Source organism: Amborella trichopoda, chromosome 8, assembly GCF_054954075.1.
Source record: "Amborella trichopoda isolate Santa Cruz 75 chromosome 8, AtrichopodaSantaCruz75HAP2 v2.0, whole genome shotgun sequence".
NCBI lineage: Eukaryota > Viridiplantae > Streptophyta > Magnoliopsida > Amborellales > Amborellaceae > Amborella > Amborella trichopoda.
The window spans coordinates 18,467,906-18,484,047 of record NC_142343.1 but is presented as its reverse complement, the minus strand read 5'-3'; the positions used below and the strand labels follow the sequence as shown (position 1 = coordinate 18,484,047).

The 16,142-nt window shown below is 46.3% G+C and overlaps 1 protein-coding gene across 1 annotated transcript; it reads left to right on the top strand.

Annotated features, from left to right (window-relative positions):
- Positions 1–1,984: 1,984 nt before the first annotated feature.
- LOC148780937 (uncharacterized) lies at positions 1,985–8,724 on the top strand. Its single transcript, XM_088874868.1, has one exon. It carries the CDS (start codon positions 2,843–2,845, stop codon positions 4,529–4,531), a length of 1,689 nt encoding a protein of 562 aa, XP_088730994.1. The 5' UTR covers positions 1,985–2,842; the 3' UTR covers positions 4,532–8,724.
- Positions 8,725–16,142: the final 7,418 nt, after the last annotated feature.

Sequence of the window (16,142 nt, the reverse complement as noted above, 5' to 3'; positions counted from 1 at the left end):
GCATGAGCAAGTTACAGGCTTTGCTTCCGGGGGCCCAACCCCCTCACTACAGACAAACTAAAGGCAAATCCTCTGTACTCTTTAGTACAATTTGATGATATCCTTTGGTGTGTCCCATTCAGGTATCCACGCCCGCAACTACCTGCTTGCCCACGCTACTCACTTACTAGAACAGCCAAGCTACGAACATCGAAACAACCTAAAGGAGAACTTCGAGCTAGAACTAATGGATTATAGGATTACTAGTATACCTATTTACCTGGTTGCTTTCTTACCTTAGGTACCATCCGTCTAGTCCAAATACTACTAATTAGAACTAAGAAAGAAGGACACTCTACTAAAAGAGTAGTTTCCCCTTGTCCCGAAGTCCATAGCTACAGGGGAATCGCGAGCTCCATGCCGATACTAACGCTTGCTTGATAGCTTATCCTAAGAAGTCAAAACCAGGGATTTGAGATCTCCTTAGGTTAGTTCCAAATAGGTGTATGTCCTAGGGTATCCTCCTGCCCTGTCCAGAACTTGAACTAAAAAGTAGATTAGCAAGATCAGAAAAGAAAGTGGACTCTGAGAATCAGGCTTCTCCCAAGTACAGTCGATACGAAAGATTAAGTCAAGGAGAAATTACCTACGAATAGAAGGGAACTCTGATCGTAGAGCACTGAACGTTGCTCCAACAGGAAACTCAAAACCTGCTTACCGATCTGCTTTAGCTCACTACTTCCTTTGTTTCCTCGCTTCTACCTTTGGTTATAGAGAGTTATTCCAGTATGGTCTTAGAAGGAGATTCTATATATTAGTATATATCTGCTTGCTTTCCAAGCCCTCTCTAACTACAGCCAAATCTAGCTACACAAGTAGAGCTACCCACTTTTCCAGCAAATAGGAAAATCCCAAGTATGCCTTAGCATTGCTAGCTACACAACTAAAGAAAGGAGCGATCTTGTACCTATGGATAAGCAAGTAAACTCGAACTCAGAGCCAAGCGACGAAGATAACATAACTGCAGTTCCCGTCCGTCCTAAATAGTAGAAATCAACTCTATACCTGGAATTGGACTTCTTATCGAGGGAAAGCCGGGCTAAAAGACCCTATTTATAACATTCTCAAGTCCCGGCTCGGCTCCTCTTTTCCCCTTTTTCGTAAAACAGATCTAAGATCTTACTTTAACCCTTGAGATCCCTACTCGCAAATCGGTGTTATAAAATCGGGTATCCAAGCTCGATCTGGCTATCACCTGTTAGCATTCCCTATAGTATAGTAATCTCTCTTTTAAACAGCTGGAAAGGGGTCATTAAAGCGTTCTAATAGACCGATTCTGACCTCCCTATAGATTGAGTTAAGAAAAAGAGCCTGATCGCAGACCCCCCTCGATAAAGAAAAAAACGAAAGAAAGAAACATAGGCTCAGTTCCAAGCAAACTACGGCTCGAAAGAAGCCAAGGGATTTGACCCTCACAAAAGAAAGAAAAACGGGAAGCGCCATTGGAAGGATGCAAGCGGGAAGAGCCATCTCAGACAGAGCAGCCGGGAAAATAGATATTGAATGAAAGGTGTGCCAGCAGATATGTATTTCTAACAGAAAAACCAAAAGCGGTGAGCCCTGTTTTATCCATAAATTCTTTACTGTAGTCACATCCTCATAAATAGTTCTATCCGATAGGCTAATTGCAGTCTCTTAGGTGATAGCGGAGCTCTTCCGTGGGGAAGCACCTAACCATATAGAAGACTCGCACCTTAGCTATTCTATGTTATCTTCCTTGAGCCCCCTATCGACCTATGCCACTATTGCCTGCCCTATTGGCTTCCTATCGCCTGCTATCGCCAGCCTGGAATGAAAGGGAGGGCATCAACTAGCCTACCAGAAATGCTTGACCAAACTCCAATACCAAGAGTTGATCCTGCTGAAGCAAGAGTTCCATCTCCGACTTCGATTTCTTTTGTGCCTTCAAAATAGAGTTTCTTGGCATAAGGACTACTTATACTTATATAGAATGAAAGTGGAATTCCATCCTAAGAAAGGCACCATCCGGTGTTCAACACCGGGGGTGGGGATGGACTCATCCATCCCGCACATTGACTTAGTGTTAGTACTTAGTTAGTGTGGCCAGTGGGCAACATTAGAGATTGGGAAACCGATATTCTAATGTCATCCCATGGTCGATTCCATCGGTCTTGTCAACAGTGTTTCCACTGTTGACAGAACCTTTGGTTTTGGCTCCTTGGTGCTCGACCAAGCGCCTGCCTACGGGGAGCTTCGTGCTTCTCCGTCTGGGAGAGTGTACTGCTATACTGCTAAAGGATTGTGAATAGCCGGATGTTTCATATGAATATTATTACAACTAAACTATGAAGAGTCCTAGAGTCAGCTACGCGGTACTGGCGGCGATGCTTTGAATCATCGCGAGAATTAACTGGCATGTTATCACATGTTCAGTTGGCTCTTACTGGTGGTCTAACCAAGGAAAAGTGTGTAGCAGGGTACCTTTTCGCTCGACAAGTTTTACACTTGTGGCGTAAATCGGGTCCCTTGTTCTGTGCTTTGTACCTCAAACAGGCATCATCGTCTTTGATGATGTACTATGGGGGACAACCACAGGGCAAGGACCTGCTCCCTTGTCCTATCTCACTCACAAGGAGTGGTATTCCACGTGGAATTCCGCCTTTCCATCGAAGGATGATGGCACGAAGGGATGCCAAGGCCGATTCATTGGTCCGCTTTTACTTATCTTTCTTTACTTTAAATAAACTTCTTAAATTATCTAAACGGAGAAGTAAAAAGACCTTTGAATCTATCACCGATGATCCATCCGATAATTCCCGCATTTTAGCTAGGTTAATTTAAGATGTGTTTTCGGCGATTGTGTAGGAGATATATGCCTTACCTTCCCCGTATTCCTTTATATAAAGGGATGACATGGACTCCAACTTGGCCATCGGCGAGAGTCGATTGGAAGGAGAGAGGAGCCATCTTTGCCTGTCTGAAATGGGAGCTTTCAGCTTATTCGCTCCTTTGTCAGGAAGAGTTAAAGACGGATCATCTATTCCTAAGTGGTATTCTTTGGGCAAAGAGGATTTTATATCCTTTCTGTCCAAACAATACTCACTTTGCCAATTCGGATCTGACTGCATTTGAAATGCGTCTCTTACCTTCTCTCCTCTCTATGAGAGGCGTCGGTAAGTGGATCCCTCTTGGTAGGTTGGGTTTTGTCAAGGAAGGTGGTGGGAAGCTGAGGGTGTTTGCCATTGGCAATTCTATTAAACAGCGATTGCTGAGACCGTTCCATGATTGGTTCATGAAGATTTTCTCTTTATGTCCCAATGATGGAACTTACAACCAGACGGCACCCCTTCGATATGTAGAAGGCTGTAGTGAGTGCTTCAGTTATGATCTGAAGTCCGCTACAGATCGGTGGCCGCTGACTATGTTGTATACGGTTGTAGCAATGCTGTTTAAGCCGTCTCTGGCATCAGCCTTTGTCCAAAGTGGACTTTCATTTAATGCTTTTGATGTTGGTCCTCCGCGGAAGACGACGGTCTGCTTTCGGACAGGGCAGCCCTTGGGTTACGCCAGTTCCTGGCCCCTTTTCGCATTTTCCCATCACTGTATAGTGTGGTTAGCCGCGGAAAGGGTGTACCCGAGGTTAAAGTTCCGACGCTATGCAATTCTCGGCGATGACGTGGTCATCGGTGACCGTAAGGTTGCCGACGAGTACGCCCGTATTTTGGATGATCTGGGAGTTTCTATTAGCAAACAGAAATCCTTGATCTCTAATACGGGAGCCTACGAGTTTGCGAAGCGCTTCTATGTGTCGCAGGGTAAGGTAGATTTCTCTCCCTTGTCTTGTCGTGCATTGTTGATGCGCCGAACAACCCTGGGATTAGCATCAATCAGCGATAAGTACAACATTCGAAACTTTCGTGTACTTATGAGACTGGGGGGTGCTGGTTACAGAGCTTGTGGGTCACTACCAAAACTCCGCAATAAGCGGTGGTTGAGGTTGAAGGTGGTACTTGAACGTCCTCGTCAAGGTGATCATCCCCTTTTAGATGAGTTATGGTTGGGAAGAGGTTCTCTTCTTAACCCTTATCTAAAGGGATTGATAGTTGATCACTTGAGAACACGTCTTCGTCCTAAGGAGTTACATATCCCTCCGGATGAGCTTGTTTTCGATGGTGAACGCGAGATACTGGAACGGACTTTCTTCCTTAATTGGATGAAGTCATGGTTACAGTATGTCAAATGGTATTATACCATTGTAATGTCGGATGACCCACTTATCCATGAGTTATTAAAAGCCCCTGTGGTCAATACGGATTGGAAAACCCGTGACGAACAAGAGCTAATTGGGTTTCGTTATGGCGTTCTCTGGTCTTTATGGGACCTTGTGGGCCGTAAGGGTCTTTATTGGAGACCCGTTTACCTGATAGTCTCCCTGAGAGGCCTAAACAATATATCATTGGAGGAGTTGCACCGCATCTTTTTCTCTTGGTCATTTCCCGTGATTAAGGAAATGAGAAAAGAAAACCGCTAGGGTATAAGACTTTAGGCACAACTGAGTGTTAGCCTCTTCGGAATAGTGCTGGAAGGTAATTTGCTTGAAAGATTTGGCCATTCTTTCCACTTTTTCTTGATAAGGTCTCACTCAATTTCTCCTCTTTTACCTTCCAAATGCCCTGTGCCTTATTTATGATTAGGAGGGAATCGCCAATGACATGTAGGTATTGAATTCTAATTTCCAAGGCGTTCTCAAGTTCGGTTATCAGGGCTTCATATTCTGCTATGTTGTTGGTGCATGGAAAGTTTAACCTGACGGAGGTGGGCATCAGAATTTTCTTGGGTGAACACAATATGACGCCTACTCCTGCTCCATATTCATTTCATGCACCATCAAAATATAGCTCCCAGGTGGAGTTTTCAATTGTGAAGAGAGTCTCATCGGGGAGATCCGTGTTGACGGGATCGTTATCAGGCAATGCGTGCTCAGCTAGGTGGTCAGCTATGGCTTGTCCTTTGATCGATTTTTGGGTGACATATTCAATCTCGAACTCACTTAACAGCATTCTCCACCTTGCGGCGGCGACCATTGAGGATTGGTTTCTCCAATAAGTACTTAAGTGGATCCATCTTTGAAATAAGCTTGACAGAATGGGACAAGACGTGGTGTCTTAATTTTTGCATTGCCCACACGAGGGTTAAGCAGTGCTTCTCCACATCCGTGTATCTTGTTTCATAATCGACCATAGTTTTACTATTGTAATATATGGTTTTATCTTTTCCTTGATCATCATACTGCCCCAACATTGCGCCCATGGTCTTGTCCTTCACTGCTATGTACAGGAAGAATGGCTTATCTGGATCTGGAGGCCTTAAGATGGGAGGGGAGGCTCGGTTAGATACTCCTTTATTTGATCGAATGCCCTCTGGCATTCGTCGTTCCATATGAAGGGGGTATCTTTCTTGAGGAGCCTATTTAATGGAGCGCACTTGTCAGCAAGTTGGGAAAGAAAACGCCGTATGGCTTGTATTCGACCTTGAAGCCTGCGGATTTCCCGAAGGTTCCGGGGAGGAGGCATTTCAGTAATGGCCCGTATTTTCGACGGATCTAGCTCAATGCCTCTTTGGCTGACTATGAAGCCTAATAATTTACCGGATGAAACTCCAAATGCACATTTCTGCGGGTTAAGTTTGAGTTGATGTTTCCGGAGTCTTTTGAAGAGAATCCTAAAATTGGTGAGGTGTTCTGGTCTGGTTTTTTACTTAACCAGGATATCGTCCACATAGTCCTCCATGATGGTGTGCATTAGGTCATGGAATATGCTTGTCATTGCTCGTTGGTAGGTGGCCCCGGCGTTTTTAAGGCAAAAGGGCATGACGCGATTAAAGTAGGTTCCCCATTGTGTAATGAATGAGGTCTTAGCTTGATCTTCTTCCGCCATTAGAATTTGGTTGTAGCCGGAGAAGCCATCCATGAATGATAGCAACTCATGACCCGCAGTGTTGTCGACCAAGGCGTCTATGTTTGGAAGTGGGAAATTGTCCTTGGGACACGCCTTAAAAAGATATAAGTAGTCGACACACACTCGGATTCTTCCGTCTTTCTTAGGAACGACCACTATATTGGCCAACCACTCGGAGTAGTCGACAGGTGTGATGAATCTTGCCTTGAGAAGTTTGTCGACTTCTTCTTTGCTTCTTCTTTTGTTCCAAGTGGGTCTTTTGACGTCGGAGCTTTTGTCTTACTGGTTTGGCTCCTTCATGGAAAACAAGGTGATGTTGCACCAGATCTGGATTTAACCCTGGCGGGAAATAGCAAATGGCCTATAGGAACCAGGCGAAGACATCTCGATATTCCTTGAGAAAGGAGATCAAGTTTTCCCGTTCCTCGGGTGACAGAGAAGTTCCAATCCTGATCAATCATGGGTCTCCTTTGGATCCCAGGTTGACGTCGATTGTCTCTTCGATGGTAGCCATTGAGTCACCGTCGAATCGCTTCTTGAATTGCTCGACGTGGGATTCGAGCTCTTCAGGTTGGGGAAATTCTTCCGTCTCTTGATCCTCTTGACTTTCATCGAGGTTATGAAGTTCACCATCGAAGGGTTTCGAGTCCGTTATCGGGACATTGTGATTGTTAGGCGACACTCGGTTTTCTTTTTCTTTGTTATCATGTTTCTCAGTTTTGGATTGCTCACTCATCCTAGAAACACTACACGAGACATCTCTTGCGAGAGAGGGGTTGGGGACCGGATGTGCAGGGCGGTTGAGCGGCCACCCCGCGCCTACCCGTTTTTTGGCACTTGGACTCGAAAGTGCCGCTGGTAAGCTTCCAGCGATTCTTGAGACAAACGTGTAATAGACCAGCTTTGAGTTCGAGACTGATCAGGGGGACGGCCACGATTAGCCGTATTAGAGCCAACGGTGAACACCCCTGGATATTTGATCCCCGAGTTCAGAGTGTCGAGTTGAACTTTGATCTCCGAGCTCGAAGTATCAAGTTGAACTTTGATCCCAGAGTTCGAAGTATCGAGTTGAACTTGAATTCCTGAAGGTTGTGTGTGAGGGAATGTGGAATTCGAATCTTTCGAAAACGAAAGGTTAGAGATCTCCTTTGGCCATCCCGAAGAGGAGAAATCGAGTTGGTCAAAGCTTTGAATGCCTCCAGATACAAAGGTAGGGCAGCATGAAGGCTTGACCTTTCCTTGGATCAGGGCGAGTGAACACCCGAGACCTCTTCGATCCTCTTTATCGATTCGGGCTTGAGGAGATGCAGAAATTGCCTCACTTACGCCTTGCCCATTTTTCCTTAGGCCTTGACCAGGTCGAAAGCCTTTGGAGAAGAGCAAGTACCAAGCATCGAATGACCCGAAGTCATACTACCAGAAGTCTTCAATAAATTCTTGGAGTTCGACAGAAGTGTTAGAAACATTTGAAAATGGGTCGTTGGCGTAAAAACGTAAGGTGGCACATTCAGCTTGCTCAAAGGAAGCGAGAGGGACTTCTCCCACTTCGGTTCCTATGGCGAGCTTACCGGTTCCTAAGCTAGAACTGGAAAGAGAATGAGAATCGGCTCGTACCTTAGCAATACCGTCCTTTGTTGGAAATTTGAGGCACTGATGGAGAGTGGACGACACGACCAGATTTTCATGAAGCCATGGCCTCCCAAGCAGCATGTTAAAGGATGCTTTACGTCGATCACATAGAATCTGACAGTGTGCACGAGAGGGCCAACAAAGATTGTGAGCAGGAGTATGCCTTCGGCTTGTCTCTTGGTCCCATCATATGCGGCAACACTGATTTGGCACGGCTCAAGCTGGACTGCGCTTATGCCAATCTGTTGTGCTGTTCTTAATGGGCATATATTAAGAGATGACCCATTGTCTACAAGCACTCTTCTTTTTTCGAACCCCTACCCCTTCATGAAGATTGTGATGTAGAGAGGATGGACATGGAAGCGGTCGAAACTCGCCGGTATGTCATCATCTGTAAATGTGATGAGGGTCGGTGCAGTTAACTGGTCAATCATGACGCTGAGCTCTTCACGCTGGATATCCTTCGGGATATGCGTCTTTGCAAGGATCCTTTCGATCTGGGCCTTGTGTGTCGAAGAGGTGGCCAATAATTCCAGGATGGAAATCTGGGCCGGAGTCTTTCCGAGATGAGCATGCAGGTCATAATGGGTTTGTGGTTCCTTTCGAGTCTGAGGATCAGGGATCCTTGCAGGTTGATTGGATTTGGAGGCACCACCCATCCTTTCTTCGACCGTGTTGGCCATCAGCTGGATGGGCTTAAAGATCCGCCCAGTTCGAGTCAGGGAATCAACTTCGCCCGGCTCGAGCTGGATGGACTCAGCTTTGGCGACGATAGGAAGGGATTCGGGAGCATCTTCCTTCTCGGGGACTTGCTTAGAAGAGGATCCTTGTTCGGTGGTTTGTATCACATCGATCTCTTCAGAGTCACACCTTTCACAAGGGTCTTTCTTCGAAAGTGAATTTTGCGCTAACGAAAAGAAAGAAGAAAAATGGTTGTGCCGGACGGAATTGTTCAAATGGCCTATAGGAACCAGGCTATTTGCTCCAATTTCAAACGAAAAGAAAATCAAAGAAATAATAGTAAAAAGAAAAAAGGAAAACAGCAAGATGAGAAGCAGAAATTCAATAATAAAAAAAATAGAAGAAAAAAGAAGAATAGTCTTATAAAAATCAAATAGTAAATCAACGTAGTAGAAAATAGTAGAAAAAATACGGGCAAAATATTAGATTTATAGTTTCTAGTAAATAAAAGTAGAAAAAAGAAAGTGTTTAATATCAGGGTTTAACCATAGAGAATCTCTTAACCATCCCATCCCTTAGAAGGAAGATGAATTATGGCAGGAAGGCAGGAAGGATTGCCCCTCTCCCAGCAAGAAAGCCGCAACAACGGCTTTCGCGCGCCGCGCGCTCACTTTTTCTCGGCCAATTTTTGTTGTAAGCCGCAACCATAAGCAGCAAAGAGAGAGCGCGCGGCGCGCTATTATTTATTCGCTCCTTAATAGCAGCGGCTTATTATCTTTCCGGCCGGTAAAAAAGGTAAAATCGGCTTTCGCGCTAGCGCGCTCCCCCTTTGCTGCTTATGCTGCTTACCGATGCCAGCTTCTATCCGAATGTGTAGGGGTTGGTTCAGCAGATCCAAAAGGGGAAGAGCAGACAGTTCGGGTCCTGAACCTGGTCATGAGGGATGGAAGAGAGAAGTTGTCCAACCCCCTCTCCCGGCTTTTATAGTCGAGTGCCTCAGTCCCCCTCCCCCACTCCCAGCCTTGTACCTGCTCATAGAACCCGCCCTTACGGTTGGCAAGTAGTTGGTTCTGTTGGAAATCGTTAGAGTGAAGTAAACCCCTTCTTTGCATGTGGTTTCGCCCGCCACCTATTAGCCGCTCTCAATCGACCTCTGATCCGTGTATCAATAAGAAGAATCTCTTTATTCCGTTGACATAGGATTCTTAACAATCCTCTTCTTAATCTTCTCCAAGAACAAACTTGGCTCCTATTAATGACCCATTAAAGAAGAGGCTTAAAGGAAGGAATGGTGGAACCTCGGCTAAAATCTTAATATTGGCTTAAAAATCAATCAAGTAAGGGTGGGCCCTCTCAATCTTCTCTAACAATCTTTTTCCTAGGTACAGGTAATGGGCCATGCGGGTCTCGGGCATCAGAATCCCCTTTACCAAGATTTCCAAATATCGCCTGTGGATTCACCAAAATGATCTGTCTTTCCTCGCTCGACACCTAAAATCAAGTTTGCGTAAAGGTAATCTATCATTATGAGGATTCAATGAAAACTGATGCAATAAGGGAATAGAGATTGCTTACACGCAATAAAGGGATAGAGATTGCTTACAGCTTGCTCTATCATTTCTTGGGAATGGCAATCTTATAAAGTGAGGGGACCGGTTGCGGGCTACTCGCTAGGAGAGGAGGGGGAGTTTCTAAGTGCTGCATCTATGGTTCAATAGCTTCGATCAATATTGAAATTGGCTAGATAAGGGTTACCGCCACTATCAATGGATGGTTAGACCTCTCATCTACAGATACTCATGAGATACCAATCCCACACCCATTGAAGGGGCTGCATCACTAGAGAAGGCCAAGAGAAAGTGAGAGCTGGACCTCTCATCTACGGAGCTAGAATTAAGGGGGTTTAGACTGCAGACAATTCCCTCATCTCGGTCGGGGGTGTTTTTAAGAGGCCATTAGGAAAGGTAGTTTGGTTACGGCCCAATCCCAACCACTTCAATCAATAATCCACGAGGATGGAAGGCCCAATCCCAACCGATAGGGGCATGCCGGTTGGCCAAGGATGAACGCAATAGTTGCTGGATCGCCCCTTCAATCGTTCCCGCGGGATCGACGTTCAATCCCTACTCTACAAGCTTGCCAACCTCCGCAATGTGTTCCCGAATGCCTCATTATCGCTTAAGGATGCTGGTGGCCCCGATAGAAGATTGGAATGTGCGGTCGGCCCCTATTCATTCCCTATCAATGGATCCGCCCGCCAACTATCGACACAAAAGTCCTATCGATGGATCCGCCCGCCAACTATCGACATAAGAGAAAGAAAGCTTCCTCCGCTAGAGAGGCTATTGTTTCTATAGGAAGAGGAACGAACCCCAGCGGCTTCGAATTCGCACCCTACTCATTGCTCCTCATCTCTCGGGTCAGCCAGGGAAAATAGGCAGCCTCCTGGTGAAGGGATTATGGTTAGTGAGTCTGCGACCGAGTCTGATCAGACAATAGCAAGGATCTGGAATCGGAGGATCATTCATAGAAGATGGAATCTGAGACTGCCTCCTAGTAGGGGAAAGATTGGGAGACTGCCCACTGGGAAAAGGAGGTCTTTAGGACGGGGGTGGCTGGAATCCGATTCTGCCAATCATTTGGGGGGGAATTGGAACTTCAGAATTGTGGTTCTCGCGTATGGAATAGTGGGCCTCTATTTTCGACCTGAAATCAATTCCTTTAAGGAACAGCCCCCCTATTCATTCTGGACTAACGAAGCAATAAAGGTAGTTTTCACATGTATACTCTCCCCATCTCAAGAGGTCATTTACGCGCTCTCAGAGGACATTGGTCCCTCTCCCTGTGGCAAGCTCCGCTTTCCTTCCTTTTTTGGGGGTTCGGGAGCAACTGAGCTTGAAACAGCCCCTCTAAAATAGGAACAGTGGTTGGAGCGGGTGGAACCAGATACGATTGATTGTCATCTACGCCCAATCCCTTATCCAAGGCTACCCATGGAGGGAGCATTGATCGCACTCTTCCCTTTTCCGAGATAGTGGGATACGTTATAGAACCCTTAACTAGGCTACACATCGATAAGCTCGAACCGCCAACTGGGGCCTTTCACCAATGGTAGGGCGACCCACATCCACTTGTCCCACATAAAAGCCCCCAAAAGTATAGAATTCTTGGCAAGGGATAGGGAAGCGCCACCCGCAATGATTCAATCGAGACCCCCGGCGGGATGGGAAGTCCGAATGCTTGGATTTGGCCACCGGCGGAAGAGATACAATGGGCCTAATTAAGTCGCTTCTGATACGATGATCCCGGATTCAGTAATATGGGCGGCCATGGTGGGGGAATGAAGCGCAGGCAATCCCACTGGACCAAGTCTCAGACCCAGTTCGCTCACTGCTTCTATGGGGGGAGGACTATGGGGTACAGTTCCGGGGGGACCACTATGAGGTACATGTGCCTTTCTCTATTCATCCGGTGCTAGAGAGATGAACGATAAGGAATAGAATATGCGAATTGGGATCGCGAGTCGAGAGGCATTGATCTTGATCGAGTCGTGTCTCCTGGCAGCCATGAGATTCTTCCATCATAGCAATCGAATACAGCTGGCATCCTTCCTTCTCTCCAGTCGTCTTACCAGCAACTGAGGGACAAACGGGGGAAACAATCCAGGGCATTACTCGTGGGTCAGACCGGTCCATACCTTACGCAGCTTAGGAGTCACCTTCGAGTTGCGATCGCATAGACGGGGGAGACAGTAGCGGATGGGCATATTCTCGGGGTTACTGCACTACAGCCATTCCATTGGATCCGGGTAGCCCTCTCTATCGTAATCAGATGGGGTAACCGGATGAGCAGGTAGAGAACCAGAGCCGGGTGGGGTTGGTTGGAATTGTCTCCTCGAAAAGAAGAGGTTGCCCTCCATGACCAGAAGAAAGCAGATACACACATCCTATCCCGTCGACCTCATCGAAATAGTACTAGGCGTGTATCCTGTATATATTTGGGGCAAAAGACCCGTTGTGCCGACCACTCGCTCCCGTTTCAGTCCATTCAAAGCTACTAAGTTCTTGTAGAAGCCTTATCGATTGGTAAGCCCTCTACTCCTAATCCCAACTGGCCCCCCATATCACCCCAGCCTAAAGATGAAACATGATCGGTTAAGCTCTCCCCATCGTATCATCGGTTAAGCCTTCCAGCTTTCTAGCCACCTATTACCTACGTATCCCCAACTTGCCCTACTTAGACTCCCTCCTACTATCAATCAAAGGCCCGTGTATCATGAATCGCCCCGGGCTGCCTGTTCTTCCTCCATCAGTGGCGCGTACTCCCCGTTGCTAAGGAGGGGTGGGACTTGCCGTAATGCAGTTGGGAAACGGAACAGAGAAAGCCCACCTATCTCTCGGGACTTTTCAATAGCGGTTGGTTGAAACGAGAGAGCTGTTGGCTCTTTCTCCCTGGGCAGCTTTTCTGTAATAGAACTGGGCTTTCGCTTCTCGTTTCTCAGTCGTCTCATGAATCGCAGGGGCAGATTCTTCTGAGAGTTCGGGCAAGCGAGGGGAATTGACCAGTTATAGCTCATAAGAGGACTTCATACATATATTACTATTCTCGATCATTAGCTAATCGGTCGGGTTCGCCTATCCATCCGTAATAAGGGGGCGAGTTGCCTACCCCACTGATGCATCTATCTCTCCCATTCCCTCATATTAGCAAGAAGGCCAAGGGCTATAAAAGGGAATCTTCTAACCATCTTATACCGATAAAAGGTCGAAAAGAAAAGATTAGTAACCCGCAGCAAGGATTAGTAACCCCCTAACTCCCACTAAGATTGAAGCCATTAGTCAACCTATTTCTAAGGGATCCGCTAGGCAACATGCACCCATGTTCAAGATGCCAAGATCTGGTAGGATGCACCCATAGTAATGGTAGGATGCAGGATAAGGCCAACCTATTGAAGGGGAGACTGTGGCACTAACCAATAATCTTTCTATCGCCAACCACATCTAAGGATCGAATCCTAGGCCACCAATAGAAAGCTCTGTAGCAGGGACCACCAAAAGAATTGATTACCAACCACTAGAAGAAGATTCATTTCATGCCATCTACATCACTAGCCAAGGGATTCGAAAGGAACCTGGCAACTCACTACACTGGCCGAACAAAGCAATGCTTTATTCACTGAAGGGAAGAGAAGGGAATGGCTTATTGACGGCTGGCTAATAGCATTAATAGCGTGACTGGTTGCCAGAGAGAAATGAACTAGCCAAAGGATGCCAGGGATGGCCAACCTCATGAAAGTCTGGTCTACTTCACTCCAAGGCTGGCTAATCATATAGACTCCAATTCCACCATTGAATGGAATCGAATGATTCGAATCCTAGGCAAGCAATAGAGAGCCTAATCTATTAGAAGTACCAACCGCGTAGGAGCCGGCCACTTGGAGCATGAAATTGAAATAGAGGGACAACAGGCAACGTCATATTATAGATATTCGGGTTAGACAGAAAGATGCTTTAGCCAGCTATCAATAGAAGGAAGGCCAACCGTATATTCAAGGGCAACACTCATACGAAGGAGAGGAAGGAAGGCCATCTATTATTGTTGGGGGGATTGACCGGCTACTATCCACTCCGTGGGGGAGAGAAGAGGGCACTACCCACTAGTAGAACAGGTTTACCGCCGATCCAATACTCTTACTAGAGATTGAGTGAGGGGACAGATAGATAGAAGGATTGATAGATAGGTTCAGGGAATACTACCACTATGAAAAGTGGAGTGCATTATTATATGTAGTATATAGTGAGCTCCTACACCCTTCCACTGAGGGATTAGTACACCTATGACTACTTAGGGATTAGGCCACGGGAATTGTAGAGCCATCACCGGCAGAAGGAAGAGATTGCTATGGATCTCTAAGCCCAGGCCAACCTATTCAATTGACCAAGCTCATTGAGATCCTCGCTACTCGCTATATTGATGATCCATGACCCGGCAACCACATACCAGAAACTGGCAACTAACCACTAGTATTGACTATTACCAAGGGAAGCGGTTTATTGAAGTACCAATCTACCGGAATCCGGGTTATTTACTGCCAACACTGGCCACGCCATCTATAGCAAATCATAGATTACTGATTACAGAAGATTCGATGGACAAGCAATCGAGGGGGAAATGGAACGAATTAATGCGATCTGGAGAGCCTTTTTTGAATGAATTATCCCCTAGCAACAAGCGTGAGTGGTTGCGATTATCTGTTCGATGGGTAGAGATAAGGAAGGGTAAGCTTCAATCGAGGGTGCTGGAAACAGCGTTCTATTTGCCGAGCCGGTAGAAACGAAGATCTGAAAAGAAAGAAAGGCCGATTTCTCATATGAGTAGCATAGGTGGATCGTTGAAGTGGTATTGGGGGTCCCCGACCGACGACTAATTAGGCTACTCGGACCTTCTTGCCTCACTTACTACATCCGGATCGTTATTGCGTAGAATGATAAGCGAGCTACAATGGGAAGAGCAGGCTAGGATGAGTGCAAGAACGTGAGTGGACCCGTTGACACTTCTCGCGCGGGAACCTTTCAACTTTCTCCTCCTTCCTGAAAGGCAACCTTGAATCGTAATAGGGGGGAACGCTTCTACTGGGAAGTAGAAAAGACAGCTGCTTCAGGCCGATTAGCGGGAGCTAAGTATCTGGCTGGATACCAAATGAGGTTCGACTCCTCAGATCCCCGGCGAATCATGGGAGAAATAACCCTCCTTCTGTTGTTAATACATTGTTAATAGCAACTCCCTCCCTCACTTTTAAGAAGGTGGGAGAAGAGGTAGAATCCGACCCGCCCTCATAATTGGTAGAATCAAGATTTGAGCACCCGCCATAATGAGTAGAATCAAGATTTGAGGTTTTTTGCGCACACCTTTAAGCTAGGGTTGAGGGAAGAGATGTTAGGCACCCTCACCCCACCCTTCCCTTCGTAGCTTCGGATAGAGGATCAAACCCCACTAATATGGTTAGGAGTCGTCCCATTGGTCTGCTACTCCACGGATGATTGTTTCAAGAAGCGAGGAAAGAGAACTACTATATCGATTGTCTTTAGGGCCTGCCTTGAGGGTTTCCCTATACTAGTTCAGCCTTCAGACAGAAGTGGAGGGGGTATCCTACCTGAGACTTCTATCCATGGCTTCAGAACTGCCTTTAGGCTGGGTGAAACAACTCTGATGAAAGGAGAGGGTTTAGATAATAGTTAGGCGTTGGGTAGTCTCGTCTTGGAATAATGACAGAGTGTTCAAGGATAGGACAACAGGAGAGCAGAGCTAGATTCACTATATAGAAGAAGTCGTTCTCGAGGACCTTGTTTAGTTTACATTGCTTATTCCATAAGGTCTGAGGCCTATGTCATGGGATGCGCACGCTCACTGCCGGGCGCTCAGCCGCCTGCTCACAAAGAAGGCTATGAAAGGGCTTAGATAAGAATGATTCCATATCCTAGAAAAGAACCTGGCTTGAACTTGACGTCAGTTAATGGTCTTTCCTGCATAAGTCTTAGATAAGGACCTTGGCTTAGCTTCTTCGTCAGGATCGCACCTAAGTAAGCCGAATCGCTCCTTGTGTTGTGCCATCCCATTGCCTATCTCTAACCTTAACTCAATTCCCAGACTCCCTCCCATAAGTCCTAGACTCCTTCCTTCTCTCATTGCATTCCTATCTGTTCACTCTAGCTTTATTCTCTCTGTCTTAGTGCTATTGAATTGCTTTGGTCTGTCTTTGTTCTTCTGTCTAGCCTTCTCCTTCTAGTCTTGCTTCTGTCTCGCTCTTCCTTCCATTAGTTCAATTCTCAATCCCTGCGAGCCTACTTCTTTCTTTGAATCACAAATCTCAATAGA